Source organism: Gossypium arboreum, chromosome 7, assembly GCF_025698485.1.
Source record: "Gossypium arboreum isolate Shixiya-1 chromosome 7, ASM2569848v2, whole genome shotgun sequence".
NCBI classification, from domain to species: Eukaryota; Viridiplantae; Streptophyta; class Magnoliopsida; order Malvales; family Malvaceae; genus Gossypium; species Gossypium arboreum.
In genome coordinates, this window is record NC_069076.1 from 95,126,545 (window position 1) to 95,147,313 (window position 20,769).

General features: G+C 32.5%; 5 protein-coding genes across 7 annotated transcripts; 3 read left to right on the top strand and 2 right to left on the bottom strand.

Annotated features, from left to right (window-relative positions):
- Positions 1 to 381: 381 nt before the first annotated feature.
- On the top strand, positions 382 to 2,568 carry LOC108469787 (phytoene synthase 2, chloroplastic). 2 transcript variants are annotated; one of them, XM_053030293.1, is made up of 7 exons: positions 382 to 541; positions 687 to 1,131; positions 1,232 to 1,282; positions 1,358 to 1,530; positions 1,643 to 1,878; positions 1,959 to 2,151; positions 2,233 to 2,568. In XM_053030293.1, the coding sequence occupies exons 2-7, from the start codon at positions 705 to 707 to the stop codon at positions 2,407 to 2,409; spliced, it is 1,257 nt and encodes a 418-aa protein (XP_052886253.1). In that variant the 5' UTR covers positions 382 to 541; positions 687 to 704; the 3' UTR covers positions 2,410 to 2,568. The 2 variants fall into 2 exon arrangements, with proteins under 2 accessions (XP_052886253.1, XP_017626323.1); XM_017770834.2 differs by lacking the exon at positions 382 to 541 and having other exon boundaries at positions 560 to 1,131.
- A 1,087-nt stretch (positions 2,569 to 3,655) lies between these two features.
- On the bottom strand, positions 3,656 to 5,927 carry LOC108484778 (glutathione S-transferase F12). The gene is made up of 3 exons (XM_017788682.2): positions 5,717 to 5,927; positions 5,571 to 5,619; positions 3,656 to 4,295 (listed from the first exon to the last, which is right to left on the bottom strand). Exons 1-3 carry the CDS (start codon positions 5,861 to 5,863, stop codon positions 3,847 to 3,849), a joined length of 645 nt encoding a protein of 214 aa, XP_017644171.1. The 5' UTR covers positions 5,864 to 5,927; the 3' UTR covers positions 3,656 to 3,846.
- Positions 5,928 to 9,229: 3,302 nt separating this feature from the next.
- Positions 9,230 to 13,421, top strand: LOC108468821 (sucrose synthase 5-like). Of its 2 annotated transcripts, XM_017769683.2 has the most exons (14): positions 9,230 to 9,682; positions 9,760 to 9,917; positions 10,010 to 10,202; positions 10,286 to 10,404; positions 10,481 to 10,793; positions 10,885 to 11,058; positions 11,139 to 11,255; positions 11,326 to 11,492; positions 11,618 to 11,842; positions 11,929 to 12,495; positions 12,578 to 12,716; positions 12,813 to 12,892; positions 13,017 to 13,046; positions 13,139 to 13,315. In XM_017769683.2, the coding sequence occupies exons 1-14, from the start codon at positions 9,470 to 9,472 to the stop codon at positions 13,152 to 13,154; spliced, it is 2,511 nt and encodes an 836-aa protein (XP_017625172.1). In that variant the 5' UTR covers positions 9,230 to 9,469; the 3' UTR covers positions 13,155 to 13,315.
- Positions 13,422 to 14,346: 925 nt separating this feature from the next.
- Positions 14,347 to 15,697, top strand: LOC108469291 (expansin-A13). The gene is made up of 2 exons (XM_017770190.2): positions 14,347 to 15,098; positions 15,180 to 15,697. Exons 1-2 carry the CDS (start codon positions 14,464 to 14,466, stop codon positions 15,487 to 15,489), a joined length of 945 nt encoding a protein of 314 aa, XP_017625679.1. The 5' UTR covers positions 14,347 to 14,463; the 3' UTR covers positions 15,490 to 15,697.
- Positions 15,698 to 16,824: 1,127 nt separating this feature from the next.
- LOC108469713 (protein ALTERED XYLOGLUCAN 9) lies at positions 16,825 to 18,498 on the bottom strand. The gene has a single exon (XM_017770719.2). It carries the CDS (start codon positions 18,192 to 18,194, stop codon positions 17,064 to 17,066), a length of 1,131 nt encoding a protein of 376 aa, XP_017626208.1. The 5' UTR covers positions 18,195 to 18,498; the 3' UTR covers positions 16,825 to 17,063.
- Positions 18,499 to 20,769: the final 2,271 nt, after the last annotated feature.

Sequence of the window (20,769 nt, forward strand, 5' to 3'; positions counted from 1 at the left end):
AAATTTAAAATCTACTTATTTAAAATTCGATCTATTGGAGGAACGGATGTCCTATCGTTGAAGACAATAAAAAATTAACAAATGTATATTTTATTTACTGAATTTTAATTCTATTAATATTTTTATTATTGCAATAATTTGAATATGTCGAAGTCGCTGTCAACACCAAAAAAAGTCCCGTATGGTGTGTTTAGATTTCACTTGCCGCATACTCACAGACAGTGTCGCCAATCGCCATGCCTTACTTAGATAACCTTATCGAATACCCCCGATCTCACTATTTTTTAATTGGTCGACGTCATTCTCTACCTGGATTTCACCTTCATGCTTTTATCCTTCATGTCATTTGGGTTTATCCGCCCCCACCTTTTAAGATTAAAGATTAAGAAACAATTTAAGAGCAGAACCGGGTTTGGTCTTAGGATCCCAACACCTAATCCCGACAACCATTTGTTTCATTTTGATTATATTATTCATAAATCACTATCCTCCTCCTCCATTTAACAATAATTGTAGCTATCCATCAAAATAATAACAATAGGTAAATTGTTTTGCCTTCATAGAAATAACATTAATAACACACACACACACACAAAAAAAAAAAAAAAAAGGCAATCCAATGGAAGCTAGATACATACAACCAACTTTTAAATCAACCTCTCTCACTGGTCTTTCTTTGGTTTTAGATCCCATTTGGTTTCAACATGTCTTTAAAGTTGCTTTGGTTTGTATCTTCCCAATCAAACTTGGGGTTCCTTCATCATGGGAACCGGTCCTTGCCATGTCCCAATTTGTTGTTCCAACACAGAGCAGGTAAAGGTAAGAATCAGAGATGGAAACCCCATTTTTGTTCTTCAAGGACTTATGTTCCTGGTTCAGAAGGGTTAAGAAGAAGCAAGGTGAAGGTCACTGTTGTGTCAACCATGGCAGCCACTAGCTCAGCAGGTGAAATAGCTATGTCATCAGAGGAGAAGGTTTACAATGTGGTGTTGAAACAGGCAGCTTTGGTTAATAAGCAATTGAGATCACCTCGTGTGGATGTCGTTGTACCTGGTGATTTGAGCTTGTTAAATGAAGCATATGATCGTTGTGGTGAAATTTGTGCCGAGTATGCAAAAACCTTTTATTTGGGTTAGCCTTTTCTAATTCTTGTTATACAGTATCTTTGAATTAGAGTTTCGATCAAATACTAGAAAAAAAAAACAATTATGCTTAATTTTGCCTTGTTTAGGAACTTTGCTGATGACCCCTGAAAGACGTAGGGCTATATGGGCTATCTATGGTGAGCTTTTAAGTGTATGATGGATGACAGTAATTATTTGTTCACTTTCTTATGATGTTATATGCATTTATACAGTATGGTGTCGGAGGACCGATGAGCTCGTTGACGGACCAAATGCACCGCATATAACTCCCACTGCTTTAGATAGGTGGGAATCCAGGTTGGAAGATCTATTCAACGGTCGTCCGTTTGATATGCTCGATGCCGCTTTGGCCAACACGGTTAATAAATTTCCAGTCGATATTCAGGTTACTTGCATTAGATTGGCTTGTGCTTACCTTAAACTGAGCTACAGAACAGCTTCAAGTTGGCATCCAACTTATATTGCTACCCATAGATCATTTTCCACTCTGTTTGCAGCCTTTCAAAGACATGATAGAAGGAATGAGGATGGACTTAAGGAAATCCAGATACAAAAACTTCGACGAACTATATCTCTATTGTTATTATGTAGCCGGCACTGTCGGGTTGATGAGTGTGCCTGTGATGGGCATTGCACCTGAATCTTTAGCTAGCACAGAGAGTGTGTATAATGCTGCATTAGCATTAGGGATAGCTAATCAACTCACTAATATACTCAGAGATGTTGGGGAAGAGTAAGTTACATGGTGCTCTATGCATTAAAATGTACATTTTTTAAGTCTCATACAACATTTTGTACTTGAACTACCTGCAGTGCGCAAAGGGGAAGAATTTATCTACCACAAGATGAGTTAGCACAGGAAGGACTATCAGATGAGGATATTTTTAGTGGAAAAGTAACAGATAAGTGGAGGAACTTCATGAAGAAACAAATAAAGAGGGCAAGAATGTTGTTTCATGAAGCTGAAAAAGGAATTAAAGAGCTAAATGCATCGAGTCGATGGCCGGTAAGTACTCAATAAACTCGTCTTTCGACGTAACACGGAACATAATAACCAGTAATCAGTGTTTAAATTGTTAAAATGCAGGTATCGGCATCATTGATGCTATATAAGCAGATATTAGATGAGATAGAGGCCAATGATTATAACAACTTTACAAAGAGAGCTTATGTAAGCAAAGCAAAGAAATTAATTGCCCTCCCTGTTGCATATGTTAGATCTCTCGTGGCTCCATCAACAATTCGTTCTTCTCATCGGAATTAATTTCACCTTCTATTCAAATAAAGCTTAATAGTTCATTGTATAGTATTTGAATCCATGTATATTAGCATTATCTTTTTACGAATGTTTTGAAGCATGGTGGAAGCATATGTGTATATATAGTAAAATCATTTATACGACTAAAATATTCTAATAACCAAATAGTTAGATTTACGTTTGTTGCTTGCATTTAGTTTTTTTAGAAAAATTTACTTGTGACTGGTGTTTATCATTGTATTAATAGTAACATTTTTTTTTGTCTCTTAACTATAAAAAGCTACAAGATATTATCGAACTATTTAATTTTGTCTTTTTGATTACTAATTGACTAATGGTGACAGCTTTTAAAATTAGCATATTAGCAATTTTAACCCTCAACATTTATAAATTTTGTTAATTTAGTTTTAACTCTAAAAAAGGTTAACCCTCAACATTTACACGCCAAGTAATTTGGTCTCTTTTTGGGTAAACTACATTAATAGTATTCCAACTATGATTTTTTTCCTTTTTTGATCACCTAGCTATGAAAAGTTACAAAATGGTCACCCAACTATTAGTAATTTTCTTTTTTGGTCACCCAACTATGAAAAGTTACAAAATGGTCACTCAACTATTCAATTTTGTCTTTTTCGGTCACCCAACTATCTTAAATTTTTGGGTGTTTCCATTTTTACCTCACCCGTTGGTGATAAAAAAAAGACAAAATTGAATAGTTGTGTGTCCATTTTATAACTTTTCATAGTTAGGTGACCAAAAAAGAAATTTACTAATAGTTGGATGACCATTTTGTAACTGTTTATAGATAGGTGACCAAAAAAAGAAAAAACCATATATAGTTGGATGATTACTAATGTACCGTATATAGTTAGATGATTACTAATGTAGTTACCCTTTTTCTTTATGCAATTTTGTTTTTCTTTGTAACATTAAGGGTTAATTTTAAAAGAATGAGAAAAGATGAAAATTATTATCTTGAGATTTTTGGTGTTTCCATTTTTTTATATATTTCAATCAAAATTGGCTGATAAATTTATTTTTCAGCTTTTTAGGTGAAAGGATAATAAAAACACACCAAATTACACAATGTGTAAATTTTGAGGGTTAGAATTTTAGAATAAAACTAAACTGATACAATATATAAAATTTAAGGGTTAAAGTTGCTATTATGTTAATTTTAAAACCTACCATCATTAGCTTACTTGTACTTATGAATAAAAACAACAAAATTAAATAGGTGAATGAAAAAAAATACTAATAATTGGATAACTACTAATGTAGTTTATCCATATTTTTATTTATTTTATTTTCTCACCATAATACAAAGCTACATGGGAACTTTTAATTCGAAACCTAACTAAAAATACTATATTTAAGCTAGATTAGATTAATAAAAGACATTAAAATTTATTCTTTGATAATGAAAATAGTAATATAAGGTGATCAATAATTAGCGAGCTTCATGAGTTTCTTCCAAGCAGCTCGGTTAGAAATGGTCTCCCACCATGCATTTACATGCTTCCGTTGAGACACCATGTGCCACATCCCAACATCGTCGACCAAGTATCGAAGAGCGGGTAGATGGCTAAGGTCGGCCAAGGTGAATGAATCTCCAGCAAGATAGGCGGTGGTGGACAAGCGTTGCTCGTAGATGTCCAACACTTTTTCCAGCTTTTGTTGGCAGCTGAGCACTAAGGCCGTATCACCCTGCTTGCCCATTCGTGGGAGGATCAACAGTTGAAACACCAAAGTGTAGGCCAAATCGTTGAAGTTGTGGGCTTCTACTTCTAGCCATTGATCCACCATTGCTCGTTCTTCCAATGAGTTTCCAAGTAGGTTTGTACCTTGCTTTTCATATTTGGCTGCATAGTACCTTATGATTGCCCTAGACTCTGCCAAAAGCAAAATATTTACGCATTTGAATATAAATATGAAAAGAGTAAATTACACCCAAAGTCACTAAATTAAGTTTACGTTTTAATCACTCAATTTCAAAAAGTAAGTTACAAATGGTCACTTAACTATTTAAAAGTTTTCATTTAAGTCATTGGCTATTTAACTTGTTGATGCATGGCCTTCTTCTCTATTTACAACACTTGCATCAATCAAAACATCACAAATCTATAAACTAAAATCTAAACAACTTTCTTCTCCAATTTTCGACATTAGCCATCAGATCAATTTGGATATTTGGTATGTTCTTCTACTCGTCAATAGGTACTGATCGCCTAGGGACGAAGCTAGAAAATTACTTTAGAATGGGCCAAAGATGAATCATAAATTATTGGGAGCTAAAATGTAATCTTATCATTATACTAACATGTACTTTCATAAAAATTTAAGGGATTAAATGACAAATCTACCATTTGGGGAGCAAGTAGGGATGGCAGAATCCAAGCCACCCAATGGATTCTAAACCGATTTGCTCTCTTTTGAAAAGTAGATGCGGGACGGGGCGAGGTGGACTTTTTTCTTTTGGAGTGGGTATGGAGTGATTATGGTAATTACTTACCCCATCTCGACCTTCTCTAGATTATCATTTTATCATTGTATATATAAGTTATTAAAAAGGTAAAAATATAATAATGTAATACTAAAAACAAGCTCATATATTTTGTGTTTAAATATTTTTTTGAAGAATTGTGTATAAATATTTACTAGATTTTAAAAAGATAAAAAATATTAAAGATGAGTAGCAAAATTTGAATTGAAGCAGAGCGGGGATAGATGTATTTAATATCCATGGAGACGATAATAGTTTTTAAAATTATACATCTATAGTGAAGCAGGGCGAATGGTGGAGCAGAGTATGCCAACTGTGGAGTTGTGATGGATTTAGCAATATTCACTCTCGCCCCACTCCATTGCTATTTTTAGGAGCAAGGTCACTGCTTGCCCTCTTTATCTTTGTCCATGATCTATTGTACCAATTACCGAATCGTCATATAGATTTTGTTAGCCAAATTTTAAAAATAAAAAAATTAACAATACAATGACTTAAATAAAAAAACATTCGAATAGTTTAATGATTTAAATAAAATTTTTTAAATAAATTTTTTAAATAATTTAATAACCATTTTGTAACGTTGAGGAAAACATAAACTTATTAGTTTAATAAGAATAATTTATCCTTAAAAACTTACAGGAACACATCCCAAGAGCCTTACCAAAAAGTTTGAAGTCGCCATCCTCTATAGCTGGGACTTGTCCAAACGGCTGCAAAAAAAGAAAACGTCAAAATACTAAGAACCAAAATAGTAAATATTATAATATAACAATGAATAACAAAGCAAAGAGACATGCAGTGCAGTACTTGACGGAGGAGGAAATCGGGTTTTTTATGATCGCCGGCTTCGAGATCGACGTCGACGATCTGAAATTCAACCTCTTTCTCAAGAAGGCATGCCAATACCCTTTGAGGGCAAGCTGCCTTGATTGGACCATACACTTTCACTACCATTCTTAAATTTTATTATTATTATGAACAAACTGATGGATTTTGATTTTAATTATAATTTTGCTAAGATATATATAAGATTGGGGGAGTGGGTATGGGGCAATGCTACTCACCAACCATAATATTGTTTCTTTGTGGGGGTTATCACGTTCTAATATTCAATATTATGCTATCCTCCACATTCCATACAGTATTTGAGCTGCCTTCCCCAATTCTATTTCTTTCCCTTAAATAATTTGTTATTAGTCCCTATACTTTGTAAAGATTGTATGTTTAGTCTTACTTTAATTTTATTAATTTTAATCTCGACTCAAACGGTAATAATTAAATCCGTTCGATTGAATTCAATTACTAGTTCTATATTATGCATATAAGTGTATACTAAGTTCATATTCTACAATTAGATTATTCTAAGCTTTATATTTTTCGAATTTTGAAATTTTAGTATTGACACAAATGACTACCGTTAATCTATTAATTGATATTTAAGTGAGTAATATGTGAAAACAATAAGCTGATATAGCATTATATATATTATAGTATGTTTTTGCATTAGATTCTGAAAATAACTTAATAAAATTTTAATAGTTATCATTTGATGAGGACCAAAATTTTAAAATTTAAAAGTACAGAAACTAAAAATGACTAAATAAAAATACATGAACTAAATCCTCAATTTTGTAAAATATAAAACTAATAGCAGAATTTAACCATTTCTTTACTCGTCAGTCAATCTCATAAGCAATCATACTCTTCCATTTTCCTTGCAAATATTAGATTTAGTCCTTGTTTTGTTTTTTCTATTTCAGAATAATTTTAAAAAAATCTCAACATATTATTATTAATTCACAATATATAAAGAAAGGAATAGTGTTTCTCTTTTGACACTAAACTGCCTCTATTAGAGATTATTTATTTTTATTTCCAATTTTACAGTTGACATGTGAAATTGATGCGGAATTTTTAATGAAGTGGATTTTTTTTAACAGACCTTGTTTTAATGCAAATATTTAATTTCTCCATTTAAGTTGGGTTTAATGATTAAGATTATAAAATCATGAATGGGAAATTTTTAAAAAAATGGATTTCCTCTTAATTTTAGTTTAATTTTGCCAAAAGAATTGAAGTTACCCATTTTATTTCCAATTTAAAATAGTTGTGAAAGTAATAAAGAAACATAAAGCTTCTAATTTTGATGTGAAATCTTTCCTCTTTTATAATTTCATAATATTTAAATATACTAGTATGGAAACAAAACTAAAAATGAAGAAATAAAATCTTTCTAATTTTGATGTGAAATCTTTCCAGTTTATAATATGCTTTAGAAATGAATAAATAGACATGTATTTTAGATAATTAGCCAAAATTTGATTGCAAAAGCCATGTTTAATCTCTTGAAGAAGAAAATGGTGCCCAAGAAATTGTGGAAGAACTTAGTTTTACTATTTCAACCCAAAGTAAAAATCAAACGTCTTACAAAATCCCAAAATCGAAAAAAAAAAACCTTCATAAACCATACAGCTTATGTCGAACCTCTTCCAGTTATTGGAAAAGAAGTTGTTCATACAATTACATCAGAGATGGAGTTTTTTAACAACAACGATGAAATATGGGAGGATCCAAGTGACGAAGAGGGCATTCCACTGTCAAGGGAAGTTGATGTGAAAGCAGAGGAATTTATCAATCGGTGCAAGGAAATTTGGAGGCTTGAAAGACAAAAATCCGAAGAGGAATTTCGAGAGAGGTTGGCTCGTAGTGCATGAATTTCTTTTTCTTCTTTTATGAATATTTTTGATATGAGAAAATTTAATTAGATTTAGAATAGATGGTATTTAATTTTATATGCAACTGTCTATAATTTGAGTTTTTCTACTAATACCGACCGGTAATTTGATCAAAGGTTCTTCCTTTTGCTAATTTAGAATAAGGTCTTTTTCTCTTTTGATGATTCGGATATAGGATTATATATTTTCAATAAAATTTAATTTATTTAGAGTTGATTATGAGTTTGATTTAGTTTAGGTTTGACTATAGTATTAATATAAATTTTATTTTGTTAGGCTTATATTTAAAATCTATATTAAATTTTTTCTATCCTCATATTAATTCGAAAAGTATTAAAAATAATTTACGAAATTTTATATATTATGTTATTTTTATCATATTCGTTACATATAGATTGTGATGTTCCTATAATTAACTCTTTTAATAAAGTTGTAAGACGCTAGAGTAAACCTATTGACTTGAATTTTAATCGGTCATTCCCTTCATTGATTGTTGTTTTCAGCTTGCTTTTACTTTTTATATAATATATGTTTTTCATTTAAAAACTAATTATATAATTATATATGTATATGTAAATATTGAAAATTATGTTGAATTATCTATATTTAAAATCTTAATAAAAATATATTATTATATATTGATGAGCGCTTAAATGGGCTTCAGTTTAACAATATACAATATGGATAAATATAACTGAAATTTGAAGCCTTTATTTTAATTCGTGGGATTGCAAATCTTGGGCAAATATGAATGATTTGATACCAAATTCTTATTATTTCATTCTTCTCAAGTTATTTATTTGTATATTAATTTGATTTGCTATTTTAAGTATTATTTTTAACCTTGAAGTTTAATTTTTAAGTTTATGATATATTTTTTTCAAAGTAAAAATATGAATCAAAGAGACCCAGCCTCCAAGAAAAGGAATTTCAAACCGAATTCGATGACAAATGCAGGAGAAAGGATAAGTTCAACTTAATCAATAAGCTTGCGTAGTTATGTTAATCTGCGTTTTCCAAAATAACAAAAATTTTAAATTTTGAATATTTAGTTTTATTAAATACTAACTCATGCGAATTTAAATTAAAAATGACAAAAATTGCAATTTATTCTTTTTCTTTAGCAGGATTGATATTGTAGTAATCAAGAGGATAACTAGCTTATTTAAGAGTTTATTTTTAAAAGAATAAACATTATAGAATAAAACAGTGTAAACTATATTTAAATTTATTAAATTATTAAAAAGGCTACGATTAATCACTTAACTTCAAAAATTATAAAATAATTATTAAAGTATTCATAAATTTTATTTAAATCACTTAATTATTCAAAAATAAACCTCACCCTTTTTTCTTAATTTTTGTTACAAAGTATAATCTATAAAATTTATACATTTTTCAATTTAATTCATCATAAATGATATAAATTCGCTTGAGTTATAATTAAGATTATAATTATAAACACAATAATTAATTGAGACAAAAGGAATTTGAGTTACGATTGTGTTAGGAGTGGAACATGTCTGAACGTTTGTTTGTGTTGTTAGACTGACATCCACGAAAAGAAAAGAATAAAGCAATGCCCTTCAACTTTTTTCTCCTTCGGGTGGCCTAAGTTTCTTCTTACACAAATTCTTTCCTTGATTTGATTAAGACTAGCATTGCATTCGAATCTTCTTTTTCTTCTCTTCATGCATTTGCATATATTTCATTATTCCTATCCCCCATCTGCACTTTATCATATACCCTAACCCCAACCCCAACCCCAACCATATATATATATGTATGAACAAACTAGTATTGCATATTAAAGAAGAAACAAAAAATGACGTCTACATCGACCGGGAAGCTTAGTGACTCCATAGCTGACAACATACGCAATGCCTTGAAGCAGAGCCAGTCTTACATGAAACGTTGCTTTTCTAAGTACATGGAGAAAGGAAAAAGGATTTTGAAAGCCCATGAATTGAGGGATGAATTTGAAAAAGTAATGGATGATAAAAATGAGACCTTGGGCACCATGTTTTCTTCAGCTCAGGTAAGTTTATCACATGCAAAAAAAGAAATGGAAAATGACATTTTTTGAAAGATTATGAGGTGTTTTATAATTTGCAGGAAGCGGTTGTTACTCCACCTTATGTCACCTTTACCGTAAGACCGACTCCGGGATGTTGGGAGTTTGTTAAGGTGAACTCCGTTGATCTCTCCGACGTCAAACAAATATCCTCCGCCGAGTACTTGAAACTCAAAGAGACGACCGCCGATGAGAATTGGTATGTCAATTTATGCTATGGTATTGTATCTTCAAAAGGTGTATGTGTTTATGTCCGTGTGTGTGTATTTAAGTGTTTAATGTATACTACAGGTCGAAAGATGAAAATGCATTAGAGGTGGATTTTGAAGCATTTGATTTCTCGATGCCAAAATTAACATTGGCTTCTTCTATTGGAAAAGGACTTAATTTTGTGTCAAAGTACATTACTTCTAAACTAAGTGGATCTGTGGATAATGCCCAGCCCCTTGTAGATTACTTACTCTCACTCGAATATCAAGGAGAGGTATATCTATATATATAAATATATGCATATGTACATATATGTACGATAAAATGCAAATTAATGGTTGTTTTCTCAACCTGCAGAAACTTATGATAAACGAGATACTTAACACAGCAGCAAAGCTTCAATTGGCTCTTATAGTAGCTGAAGTTTCCCTCTCAGATCTTCCTCGGGATACCCCATACCAGAGTATTGAGCTAAGGTAAAAACAGAATAGAAAAGATATGGTTCTATCATGCTTGATGATTGCTTAGTATGTGTTTAAAATTTTGTTTCAGGTTCAAGGAGTGGGGATTCGAGAGAGGGTGGGGTGACACGGTTGAAAGAGTGCATGAAACGATACGGTCACTCTCGGAAGTGTTGCAAGCACCTGATCCACAGAATTTGGAGAAGCTTTTTAGCAAACTTCCCACCATATTCAAGGTTGTAATCTTCTCTCCTCATGGATATTTTGGACAATCAGATGTGCTTGGTTTGCCAGACACTGGTGGACAGGTTGTTTATATTTTGGATCAAGTGAGGGCCATGGAGGAAGAATTGGTTCTCAAAATCAAATCCCAAGGCCTCAATATTAAGCCTCAAATCTTAGTGGTGAATACAAATTTCTCCCCAATAGTAGCAATTTACAGTTAGTTTCTAGCCTGAATGGTGCTTGATGAATGGTAATATTTGAGCATAATAGGTCACAAGACTCATACCTGATGCCCGAGGAACTAAGTGCAACCAAGAGTGGGAGCCCGTCATCGGCACCAAATACAGTCAGATCCTCCGAGTGCCTTTCAAGACTGAAACTGGTATCCTACGCCGATGGGTTTCGCGTTTCGACATTTATCCTTATCTTGAGACGTTTGCTCAGGCATGTGTAGATCTCTCTACTCATCCATCTGCTTCCATTTTGGTCTTACTAACTGCCCACTTTTATTTGGATATCATTAGGATGTTACATCCAAGATCTTGGATGCAATGGAGGGTAAACCAGACCTTATTATTGGAAACTACACTGATGGGAACTTAGTATCATCTCTAGTAGCTAGCAAACTCGGGATAACACAGGTGTCTGTTGAAATTACACACACACACACACACACACACATGCTAATTTCTAACAAGTATTTCTATGTAGGCTACGATTGCGCATGCTTTAGAGAAGACGAAATACGAGGATTCAGACGTCAAGTGGAAGGAACTTGACCCAAAGTATCATTTTTCATGTCAATTCATTGCTGATACAATTGCAATGAATGCTGCAGATTTCATTATAGCAAGCACATACCAGGAGATTGCAGGGAGGTTAGAGAATTAGCCATATCGAACTCCGACTGTTCATTTTTCTTGAAGTACCAGATCCAATATTGCTCACTTGTAACTTATTTTACCATGATTTGTGACATTGAATTCAATCATGTTGTTTGCAGCAAAGAGAGACCTGGACAATATGAGAGCCATGCTGCATTTACACTCCCAGGGCTCTGTAGAGTTGTTTCAGGCATCAATGTTTACGACCCTAAGTTCAACATCGCTGCTCCCGGTGCCGATCAATCTGTGTATTTCCCGTATACGGAGACCGGAAAACGATTCACATCATTTCATCCTGCAATTGAAGAACTTCTGTACAGTAAAGTGGATAATGATGAACACATGTAAGTGAAGGTCTATTGAATTATATTTTGCTTCAAATCACTTGGGATTATTCAACATCTTACTGAATTATTTTGCTTCAAAACAGTGGTTATCTAGCAGACAGGAAGAAACCTATAATTTTCTCAATGGCAAGACTGGATACCGTGAAGAACTTGACTGGATTAACTGAGTGGTACGGTAAAAACAAAAGGCTAAGAAGCTTGGTCAACCTTGTAATAGTAGGAGCCTTCTTTAATCCCTCTAAATCAAAAGATAGAGAAGAAGTGGCTGAAATAAAAAAGATGCACGCACTCATAGAGAAATACCAACTCAAGGGCCAAATCCGATGGATAGCCGCGCAGACAGACCGTAACCGAAACGGCGAACTCTACCGTTGCATTGCCGATACAAAGGGTGCATTTGTTCAGCCAGCTTTATATGAAGCATTCGGTCTTACAGTGATCGAAGCAATGAACTGCGGTTTGCCGACCTTCGCAACCAATCAAGGAGGCCCTGCCGAGATCATCGTGGACGGAGTTTCCGGTTTCCATATTAATCCCACAAATGGAGATGAATCAAGCAACAAAATTGCTGATTTCTTTGAGAAATGCAAAACCAATCCTGCATATTGGAATCAGTTCTCAGCTGATGGATTGAAACGCATAAATGAATGGTAATAAAACAAGTTACAACCATGGCTGCTCATTTCTTTTGCAATATTAAAGCGCTGACTTGGTTTTTTTTTTGGCTTGTAGCTATACCTGGAAAATTTATGCAAACAAGGTATTGAATATGGGATGCATGTATAGGTTTTGGAAACAATTGAACAAAGATCAGAAACAAGCTAAACAGAGATACATTCAAGCATTTTATAATCTAATGTTCAGGAATCTGGTATATATATATATATATATCTTTCTCTATTGCTGGTTCACCTTTCATTGCTTTGATTTTATATCTGTTTATTAATATTAAAAAAACATTTTACAGGTAAAAAATGTTCCTTTAGCAAGTGATGAAACTCAGCAACCAGACTCAAAGCCAGCAGCCAAACCACAACCTACACCGAGGCATGTCTAACTTCCATTAAAAACCCTTTTTTTAAAACCCGAGTCTGAGTAATATAATTTCTACTATTAAAGATTTCTGGGAAAAAAACCAATTAACAAATCTACACATGTTCCATTTATGCAGCACCAAGCGATCGCAGTCACGACTTCAAAGGTAGAAATGATGTTTTCTTTTTTTGGATTATTATGTTTCCATATTCTGTAATGTATGAAAACTCACTGAAAGCATTTAACGATGGTCTCCAGGTTGTTCGGAGCTTAATCAACGTACACAGCTGTATATTTATCAACAATGATCTGCAATGGTGGATGTTTATTTGTTTCATTTGGAGATTATTGTTACATTATTAATCATCATGTAATAAGTTGTTTCAAAATAAGATAATAATAAAAAGTACTTTGAGGCCACTGATTTTATTATAACTTTGATGGATTTGCTACAAGTTTTAGCAATGTTGAGCTTTCAGCAAATGAGCTTCTGGTTTTTTATCATTGATTTGACCGAGTCAAATAATATATTTCATTCCAATAATGTTTTTATTACATTGGATAATAGAATTTAGGATTTATTTGAATGGCATCTCAAGAGATTAAAGGTAAACTTCATTGCTAATTACGCAATTGATGATTAGTTTTTATTTAATTATGAAAAATTATAAAATGATTATTCAACTATTTGATTTTTTCTTGGTCACTTGAGGTAAATAGTTAATAGGAAGATGATGTGATGCCTTTTAAATTTGATATACAATAACTTTAACATTTTTAACATTTATACGTTATATCAATTTAATCTTAATTCTAAATAAATTAACTCTCAAAATTTATACATCGTGTAATTTAGTCCTTTTATAGTTTTGTCTCCTTCTTCTTCTTCTTCTTTTTTTTTTTTGCTTAAAAGCTAAAAACAAACTTAGCAACTAAATTTGATCTAAAATATACTAAAATAAAAATACAAAAAATCCCAAATAATAATATTAATCTTTTCTCATTCTTTTAAAATTAACCTTTAATATCACAAAAAGTAAGAAGCAAAACTACAAAAAGACCAAATTACACAATGTATAAATTTTGAGGGTTAAATTGTTTAGAATCAAATACTAAATTGACATAATATATAAATGTTAAGGGTTAAAGTTGATATTATATAAATTTTAAAAGTTACCAAATTATCTTTTTAGTAGTAATTTAATGGTGGACAATCAAAAAAATTCATTTATAATTTTTATAATTGGATGACCGAAAAATTTAATAATAGTTAGATAATTATCAATACGATTTATCTAAAATAAATTAATATGTATTGAGTAGAATATTTAAATTGGAATGTAAGAAATATGAGGAGCAATCAGGAAGTTGATAAATCAAAAAACAAAACCAATTCGCACTAAAAAAAATTATTAATAATTAAGTCATAGTTGAAGAATTAGCCCTTGATTTAAGAAACTGAATCATAATGCACAACCCTAACGCTTTTTGAGTAAATAAAAAAGAGGGCCCAAAAACAAGAAAAGAAGAGCCGGAGAAAAGTTGAGCAATAATAATTATTTATTTGCACAGTGAAGAATGCAATGGCAAGTTCACATTTTGATGAAAAAGATCGAATCGATTCCGCTACATGTTATTTTTCAGACACCAATCTAATTAAGCTCTTTAACTTTCCTCTGTTCTTTAGTTTACTGTCTCTTTCCTTTGTTTTGTCTCTAAACAAAATGTCGAACCCATCTTCTATAACTGCAACTGCAGCTCTTCTTCTCTCGCTCATCTCTACTGTCACTTCCCATTACTCTTCCTCCACCTTCTCTTCTTCCCCACCGGCGCCACAGTCCACCGTCTGGCACTCCGCACGCGCCACTTACTATGCCGCATCGGATCCTCGCGACGCCGTCGGCGGTGCTTGTGGGTATGGAGACCTAGTCAAGGCTGGGTACGGTATGGCGACTGTGGGTTTAAGTGAAGCTTTGTTTCAGCGTGGACAGATCTGCGGTGCTTGTTTCGAGTTAAGGTGTGTGGACGACCTGCGGTGGTGCATACCTGGGACATCTTACATTGTCACCGCCACTAATTTCTGTGCTCCAAATTATGGGTTCACGGCGGAAGGCGGTGGGCGTTGTAATCCTCCTAACAAACACTTTGTACTTCCCATTGAAGCTTTTGAAAAGATTGCTATTTGGAAAGCTGGTAACATGCCTGTCCAGTATCGAAGGTATACAAATCTGGGTTTCTTACATTGTTGGATTTGTTGGGACAAAACAACTTAAATTCTGTCTCATTTGTCTTAAAACAGGATAAAGTGCAGAAGAGAAGGAGGTGTACGATTCACCATTGATGGCTCAGGGATCTTCGTGTCAGTTCTCATCAGCAATGTTGGAGGCGCTGGTGACATAGTTGCAGTTAAGATTAAAGGCTCAAGAACAGGGTGGTTACCGATGGGTCGGAATTGGGGACAAAATTGGCATATAAATTCTGATCTAAGGAATCAACCACTTTCATTTGAGGTCACTAATAGTGATGGTCTTACACTTACATCTTACAATGTTGCTCCTAAAAATTGGAACTTTGGCCAAACTTTTGAAGGAAAGCAATTCGAGGTCTAAGATGAAAGAAAAGCATCATCATCAACACAATGTAATGTTGGGTATTATTTATTTTATATATATAGACCAGATTGTCCTATTCTTTTCTTTCTTTTTGTTTATCTGTTGTTTTGTACTGATTGGGGATGGAAATGGAAGGGTAGAGTTGGCGACTTTTTTATTGTGTGTAAGGACTTAAAATAGCAGGATATATCAATTTTGCCCAAAATTTCCATTTTTTCGTAGTTCTATGAGGTTTCACAAAATAGATGCTTCTGGTTGAACTAGTGAACTAATTTAATGTAAAAAATAAATATATTGGATGATTAACAAGAAATTGTATTTGACTTAATGAAGACCATGTGAACCATGGTGATATATGCAAACTTAGCTTCACAAATTGCCTTCAAAGCTCTTTAGTCAATAAACTGCAATATGACAACACTACGATGACTGGAGATTGTACATCTCAGACAAATTTCCAAACATGCACAATTCACTGCAGCTGTTATTCTTTTTACTATTTTGGATACTTAGGTGAATGGAATGGGAATCACTTCTTCCTAACACATGCAAGCATTTATTGCAACAGAAAAGAATGCTGGAGTGTCCCGCAATACATATCTGCATAACTAACACATAAAAGGGGATTTCAAGTATAATCACAAGAAACACATACAAGATACCACACTATCTACACATCCATGATCCTTCCTTCTAAAAATGTAATACAAATAACATAACACAATTTAGGAAACCTATGACATTAAATAAAAAATCAAGCATAAAAAGCTTTTTATGTCAGGTACATGACAAATGAATCCTGCTACTCCAATCATTCTTATCCACCACCATCTTCTTACCTATAATCGATCTTGTGTAATGTCAATTTACTCGATCTTTCAAACACATGCATCCCTCGATCCGTGCCTTATATCGCCAAACCAATGTAAATGGTTTTCTATCACCTTACTCAACTTTGAGATGAATATCATCATATCTAACTACATCCTTAGTCTTATCATACATCTATCTTAACATTTGTGTCTCGGCTAGACTGGTGTTTTGTATATATTGCTTCTTGTTACCGCAACATTCCCTACCGTATAGCAAAGCAGGGCTCTTTTGTCACAAGTCTCCACCTTTAACCCTATAGTTAACATCTCCATTAATTTCTCCTATCTTTCTTAATTATACTGCCCCTAGGTACTTATAACAACTCTTGACAATCAAATTGCTTCTTCAAATAAAGGTACACAGCTATAGACTCGATTTTCAATCTATACTCAATTGCAGTTATATATTGCAAAAAAAAAAGGCACTAGAAGATGCAACTAATATTGTACAACAATAAAATTTGTTCACAAAAATTCAGATTTGAATCAATCAAAGTGTGATGAAGCTATAGTATACAAACAAATGAATGTTTGGTTTTCAAACATGTAAAAAAAAATTGTCATACAAAAAAAGCATACTTGTGTGTTAATCCAAATCAAGGGAAAAAACTGGCAAGAATCAAGCCTCTTCTTTCTTTCTCAAGGTTGCTGTAAAATAATAGGTATAATGAAAAAACAGCTAACAGGATTTAAGAGTAATCAAAGAGTTTGATGCGATTCAATAAGCAATGTATTTAGCATAATCTGAACAGCAGCTTCATAGATAGCTCCATCATAATGCATGCCATCAGATGTACAATGCGGGCCACAATTCCAAGTTAATGACTGAAAATCCAACAAAAACAGAGGGCCACCGGTTTGGCGTAAAAGCTTACTATCACCGAGTGCTTTATCATAGGCATGCCACATTGCATCATTCATCTTCGCCCTCTTCTCCTCTGTGTTCAACATCCCATTGATCAGCACCGGCATCCCGAGCCAAAACAGGTGGGATGACTTGATGGGGACTGAGCCAGTTAACGGTTCATTCATGGCTAACTCAGTTGAAAATGGCAACAAGGAAACTGCTTGAGTTTTTAATATACGCAAGTGCAGATCATAATCTGATGCATTGGTGAAATGAAGCATGTGCCAAAGACCAGCACCCATGATCATAACATCAGGGCAATTCTTTTGGGTCTTAAAATTCATCACCAAATTGGTCAAATTCATAACATAAGGTGCCCAAATGAAATCCAATTTCATACCGGTTTCGTTAACTAAAACGCTGTAATCGCTATGCCTTTTGAACAAATCAGCTCGAACTGAATCCATGCTTTGAGATTGAGGACCCAAAATCAGATTTAACAAAGAGAGGGTGAACAACCGTGCTTGTGAATCACCGGCGATGACCACCCAAGAGCCGTTCAGCAAGTCAGAAGCATCGGATTTAGACAATTTCGTAAACTCACAAGCTTTAAGCTTATAAGAATCGGACCAATCCCAACGCTTATCGTAAAAATCAGCAATGGAAGAGGAATTCTGGGTGTTGTTGAAATGATGAAAAGAAGCGTTGGGCTTGAGTTCCCAAGAAATCTCGTTGACTAAATTGATACAAGAAGAACGGTGATCGAAAACAACGGCGGAAGAAACGGATGTGACGAAATCGGGAACCGAAGGGAAATAAGGAGTTAAATGAACACAAATGGCGAGAGAAATGAAAAGGGCACCACTGAAAAAGAGCATCTTGTTACGACTCAAGTGCCAACCAGCCATTCCCATTGGAACTAAAACCACCACGCACGCCGCCGCAGCCCCTAATTGCACCGCCCCTAACATCATCATCAACATACTCTAATTTTCATCATATTTTTTTGTTTGTTTTTTCCTCGATAACAGATCTGGGTATTTCACGATACTACAGTAAACACAACCGGTGAAATGGCCTTTCTTTCTCTTTAATTGCCTTGGGAATAAAGACTACTACACCTGAAAGCAACCGTACAACAATAAGCTTGGCTTTTTATAAAATATTAGAGTTGTTAATGTTGCAAATCTGGATTCTCGGCTGTGTAAAAATTCAAGGTAAATTGCTGTGTTAATGGCATTACTTTAGTGATATCAACTAAATTAAAGGACTCACCAAAAACAATCAATTAATCTTCAGTTATGGTAATTCTTTTATGTTATTTTAACCATTTTTACAATTGATTTTTCAAGGAAGATATTAAACACCTTAAAAAGGAAACTACTGTTAGTGTTGCGCTAAGCAAATCTAAAATTTGGATAATATTTTCCAATTTTAAGGTAATTTTTTTGCGTTAATGGCATGAGTTTAGTGCCATAAACTTAGTTTAAAGATAGAAAAAAAAAATTTTCTAAGTTGTATCTTGGAACCCCTTTGAGATTGACAAAGCATAGTTGGGCGAAATAATACATGTCAATTCATAAGCACGAGAATAGTTTCAGTCAGGAAATTGGATTCATTTAAGTACCGGCAGAATGGTAAAACTGGATTCAAGGTTCAGTGGGGCTGGCGGAGTGTTACGAAATGGAAATGGGGAATATATCCTTGGGTATAACAAGCATTTGGGAAAATGTTTAATTTTTTATGATGAATTATGGGGTATTTTGGATGGGTTGATCATTCTTCAACGGCACAATTATAACAAAGTAGTGATTCATTCTGACAATTTGTAGTTGATTAAAGGTATCCAAGATAGTTCATTAACAGTTTCAAATTCTGCTTTAATTAAATAGATTGATTAGATTTTGGTACATAAAGATTATTGAATTTTAAAATATGTTTCTAAAAAAATAATCGAGTTACTGATTATTTAGCCAAAATATGTTTTAACGGAAAAAATATTTATAAATTTATGGTAGTTGGTTTATATTTCAAAATAATGTAATCTAATTGGTTGTTGGTGTATATATTTGGAAACTTCAATACTAATTTTATTGTGAGATGTGGTGTAGGAGCTTTATTATATTTTTAAAATTGAATATAAAGAATTTTCTTGAGTTTATTATCCTTTCCAATTGACTCTAATTTTGAAATTTTTTTCTTCTTTTCGGCTAATTTTATTCTTCTTCTGTCAAATTTAATTATTTCACCAAAACTTGAGAATATTTACATTATAAATTATTAATCATTATTTATATATTCACAATTGATCACAGTTTTATTTTTAAATTTTCCTTCTCATAATCTTATTATATTTTTTACCATAAATTATAAATTATTTTAGAACATAAAATTAATCTCACATGGTTGGTAGTGATGTGTTAAGCAAATTTGGAATTTTTATGTTGTTGGATAAAGTTGTATCAGCACGTAATTTATTGTGTTCCACAAAATTAAATGATAGTCAATTGATGTATTAGAGAAATCATTTGTAAACAAATTGGAATATATTATAATAATGGTATTAGAGAATTTTATATAGCTAAATAAATACTAATTTTATTGCCCTATAAAATCATCACATTTAGTAATTTTATTATATTCTTTTACGTAATTATTTTAAATTTGAATTTTGAAGGTATCGAAAGGAAACAATTTTCTTGAATTTATTATTATTTTTCAGGTTTACTCTTAATTTTTATTATTACTTTCTTGTTTTTCGGCTAATTTTATTATTATTCTCTCAAATGGATTATATATTTGACAAATTTATTTATTTCATCATGTTTATCATCAAAACTTTACTATCAGATAATCTATTTTATAAGATTATCAATTATTAATTATATATTTACATTTTATTACAATTTTATTTTTAAATTTCCTTTTATAATCCTATTATAATTTTTTAATAAATTTAAATTATTTTAAAATATACAATAAATACACATAATTAACTTCTGCATTGTATAAGTTTTATAATTTTTTTTCCAGTTGTTAGTATTGTGCTAAGCAAATCTGAAATCTTTTATATTGTTGTATAAGATTCTCCCACCTTGTAAAACTTCAAAGTAATTTATTGTGATAGTGGAACGAGTTTAGTGACATAAGCTAAATTAAATGATAGACACAAAATTCATTAATGTATAAATTAAATATTTTTTATTGGAGAACCGTAAAAATCGACTGTAAACAAAGTGGAATATACTATAATGGTGGTGTTATAGATTTTTGTTTGTATACATAGATGATGCCGATTTGAAGCTGATGAAGGCATGCAGCTTGATTTAGTTGCATGGTTCATGAGAATGCATAATTGAGATTGTTGAGGGATGGGCTTTTTCAAAATAAATTTTTAAAGTGTTATCTATTAAATAATTGACTAATTCTTAACGAGAATTTTGTCTCTCGTACTCTACTAAGAATTAGTGTACCATTAACAATTACCCTAAAAATTTGGTGTACAAAATTAAAAATGCCTCACCTACGTGGATATATAGCCACATACCAAAACGATAT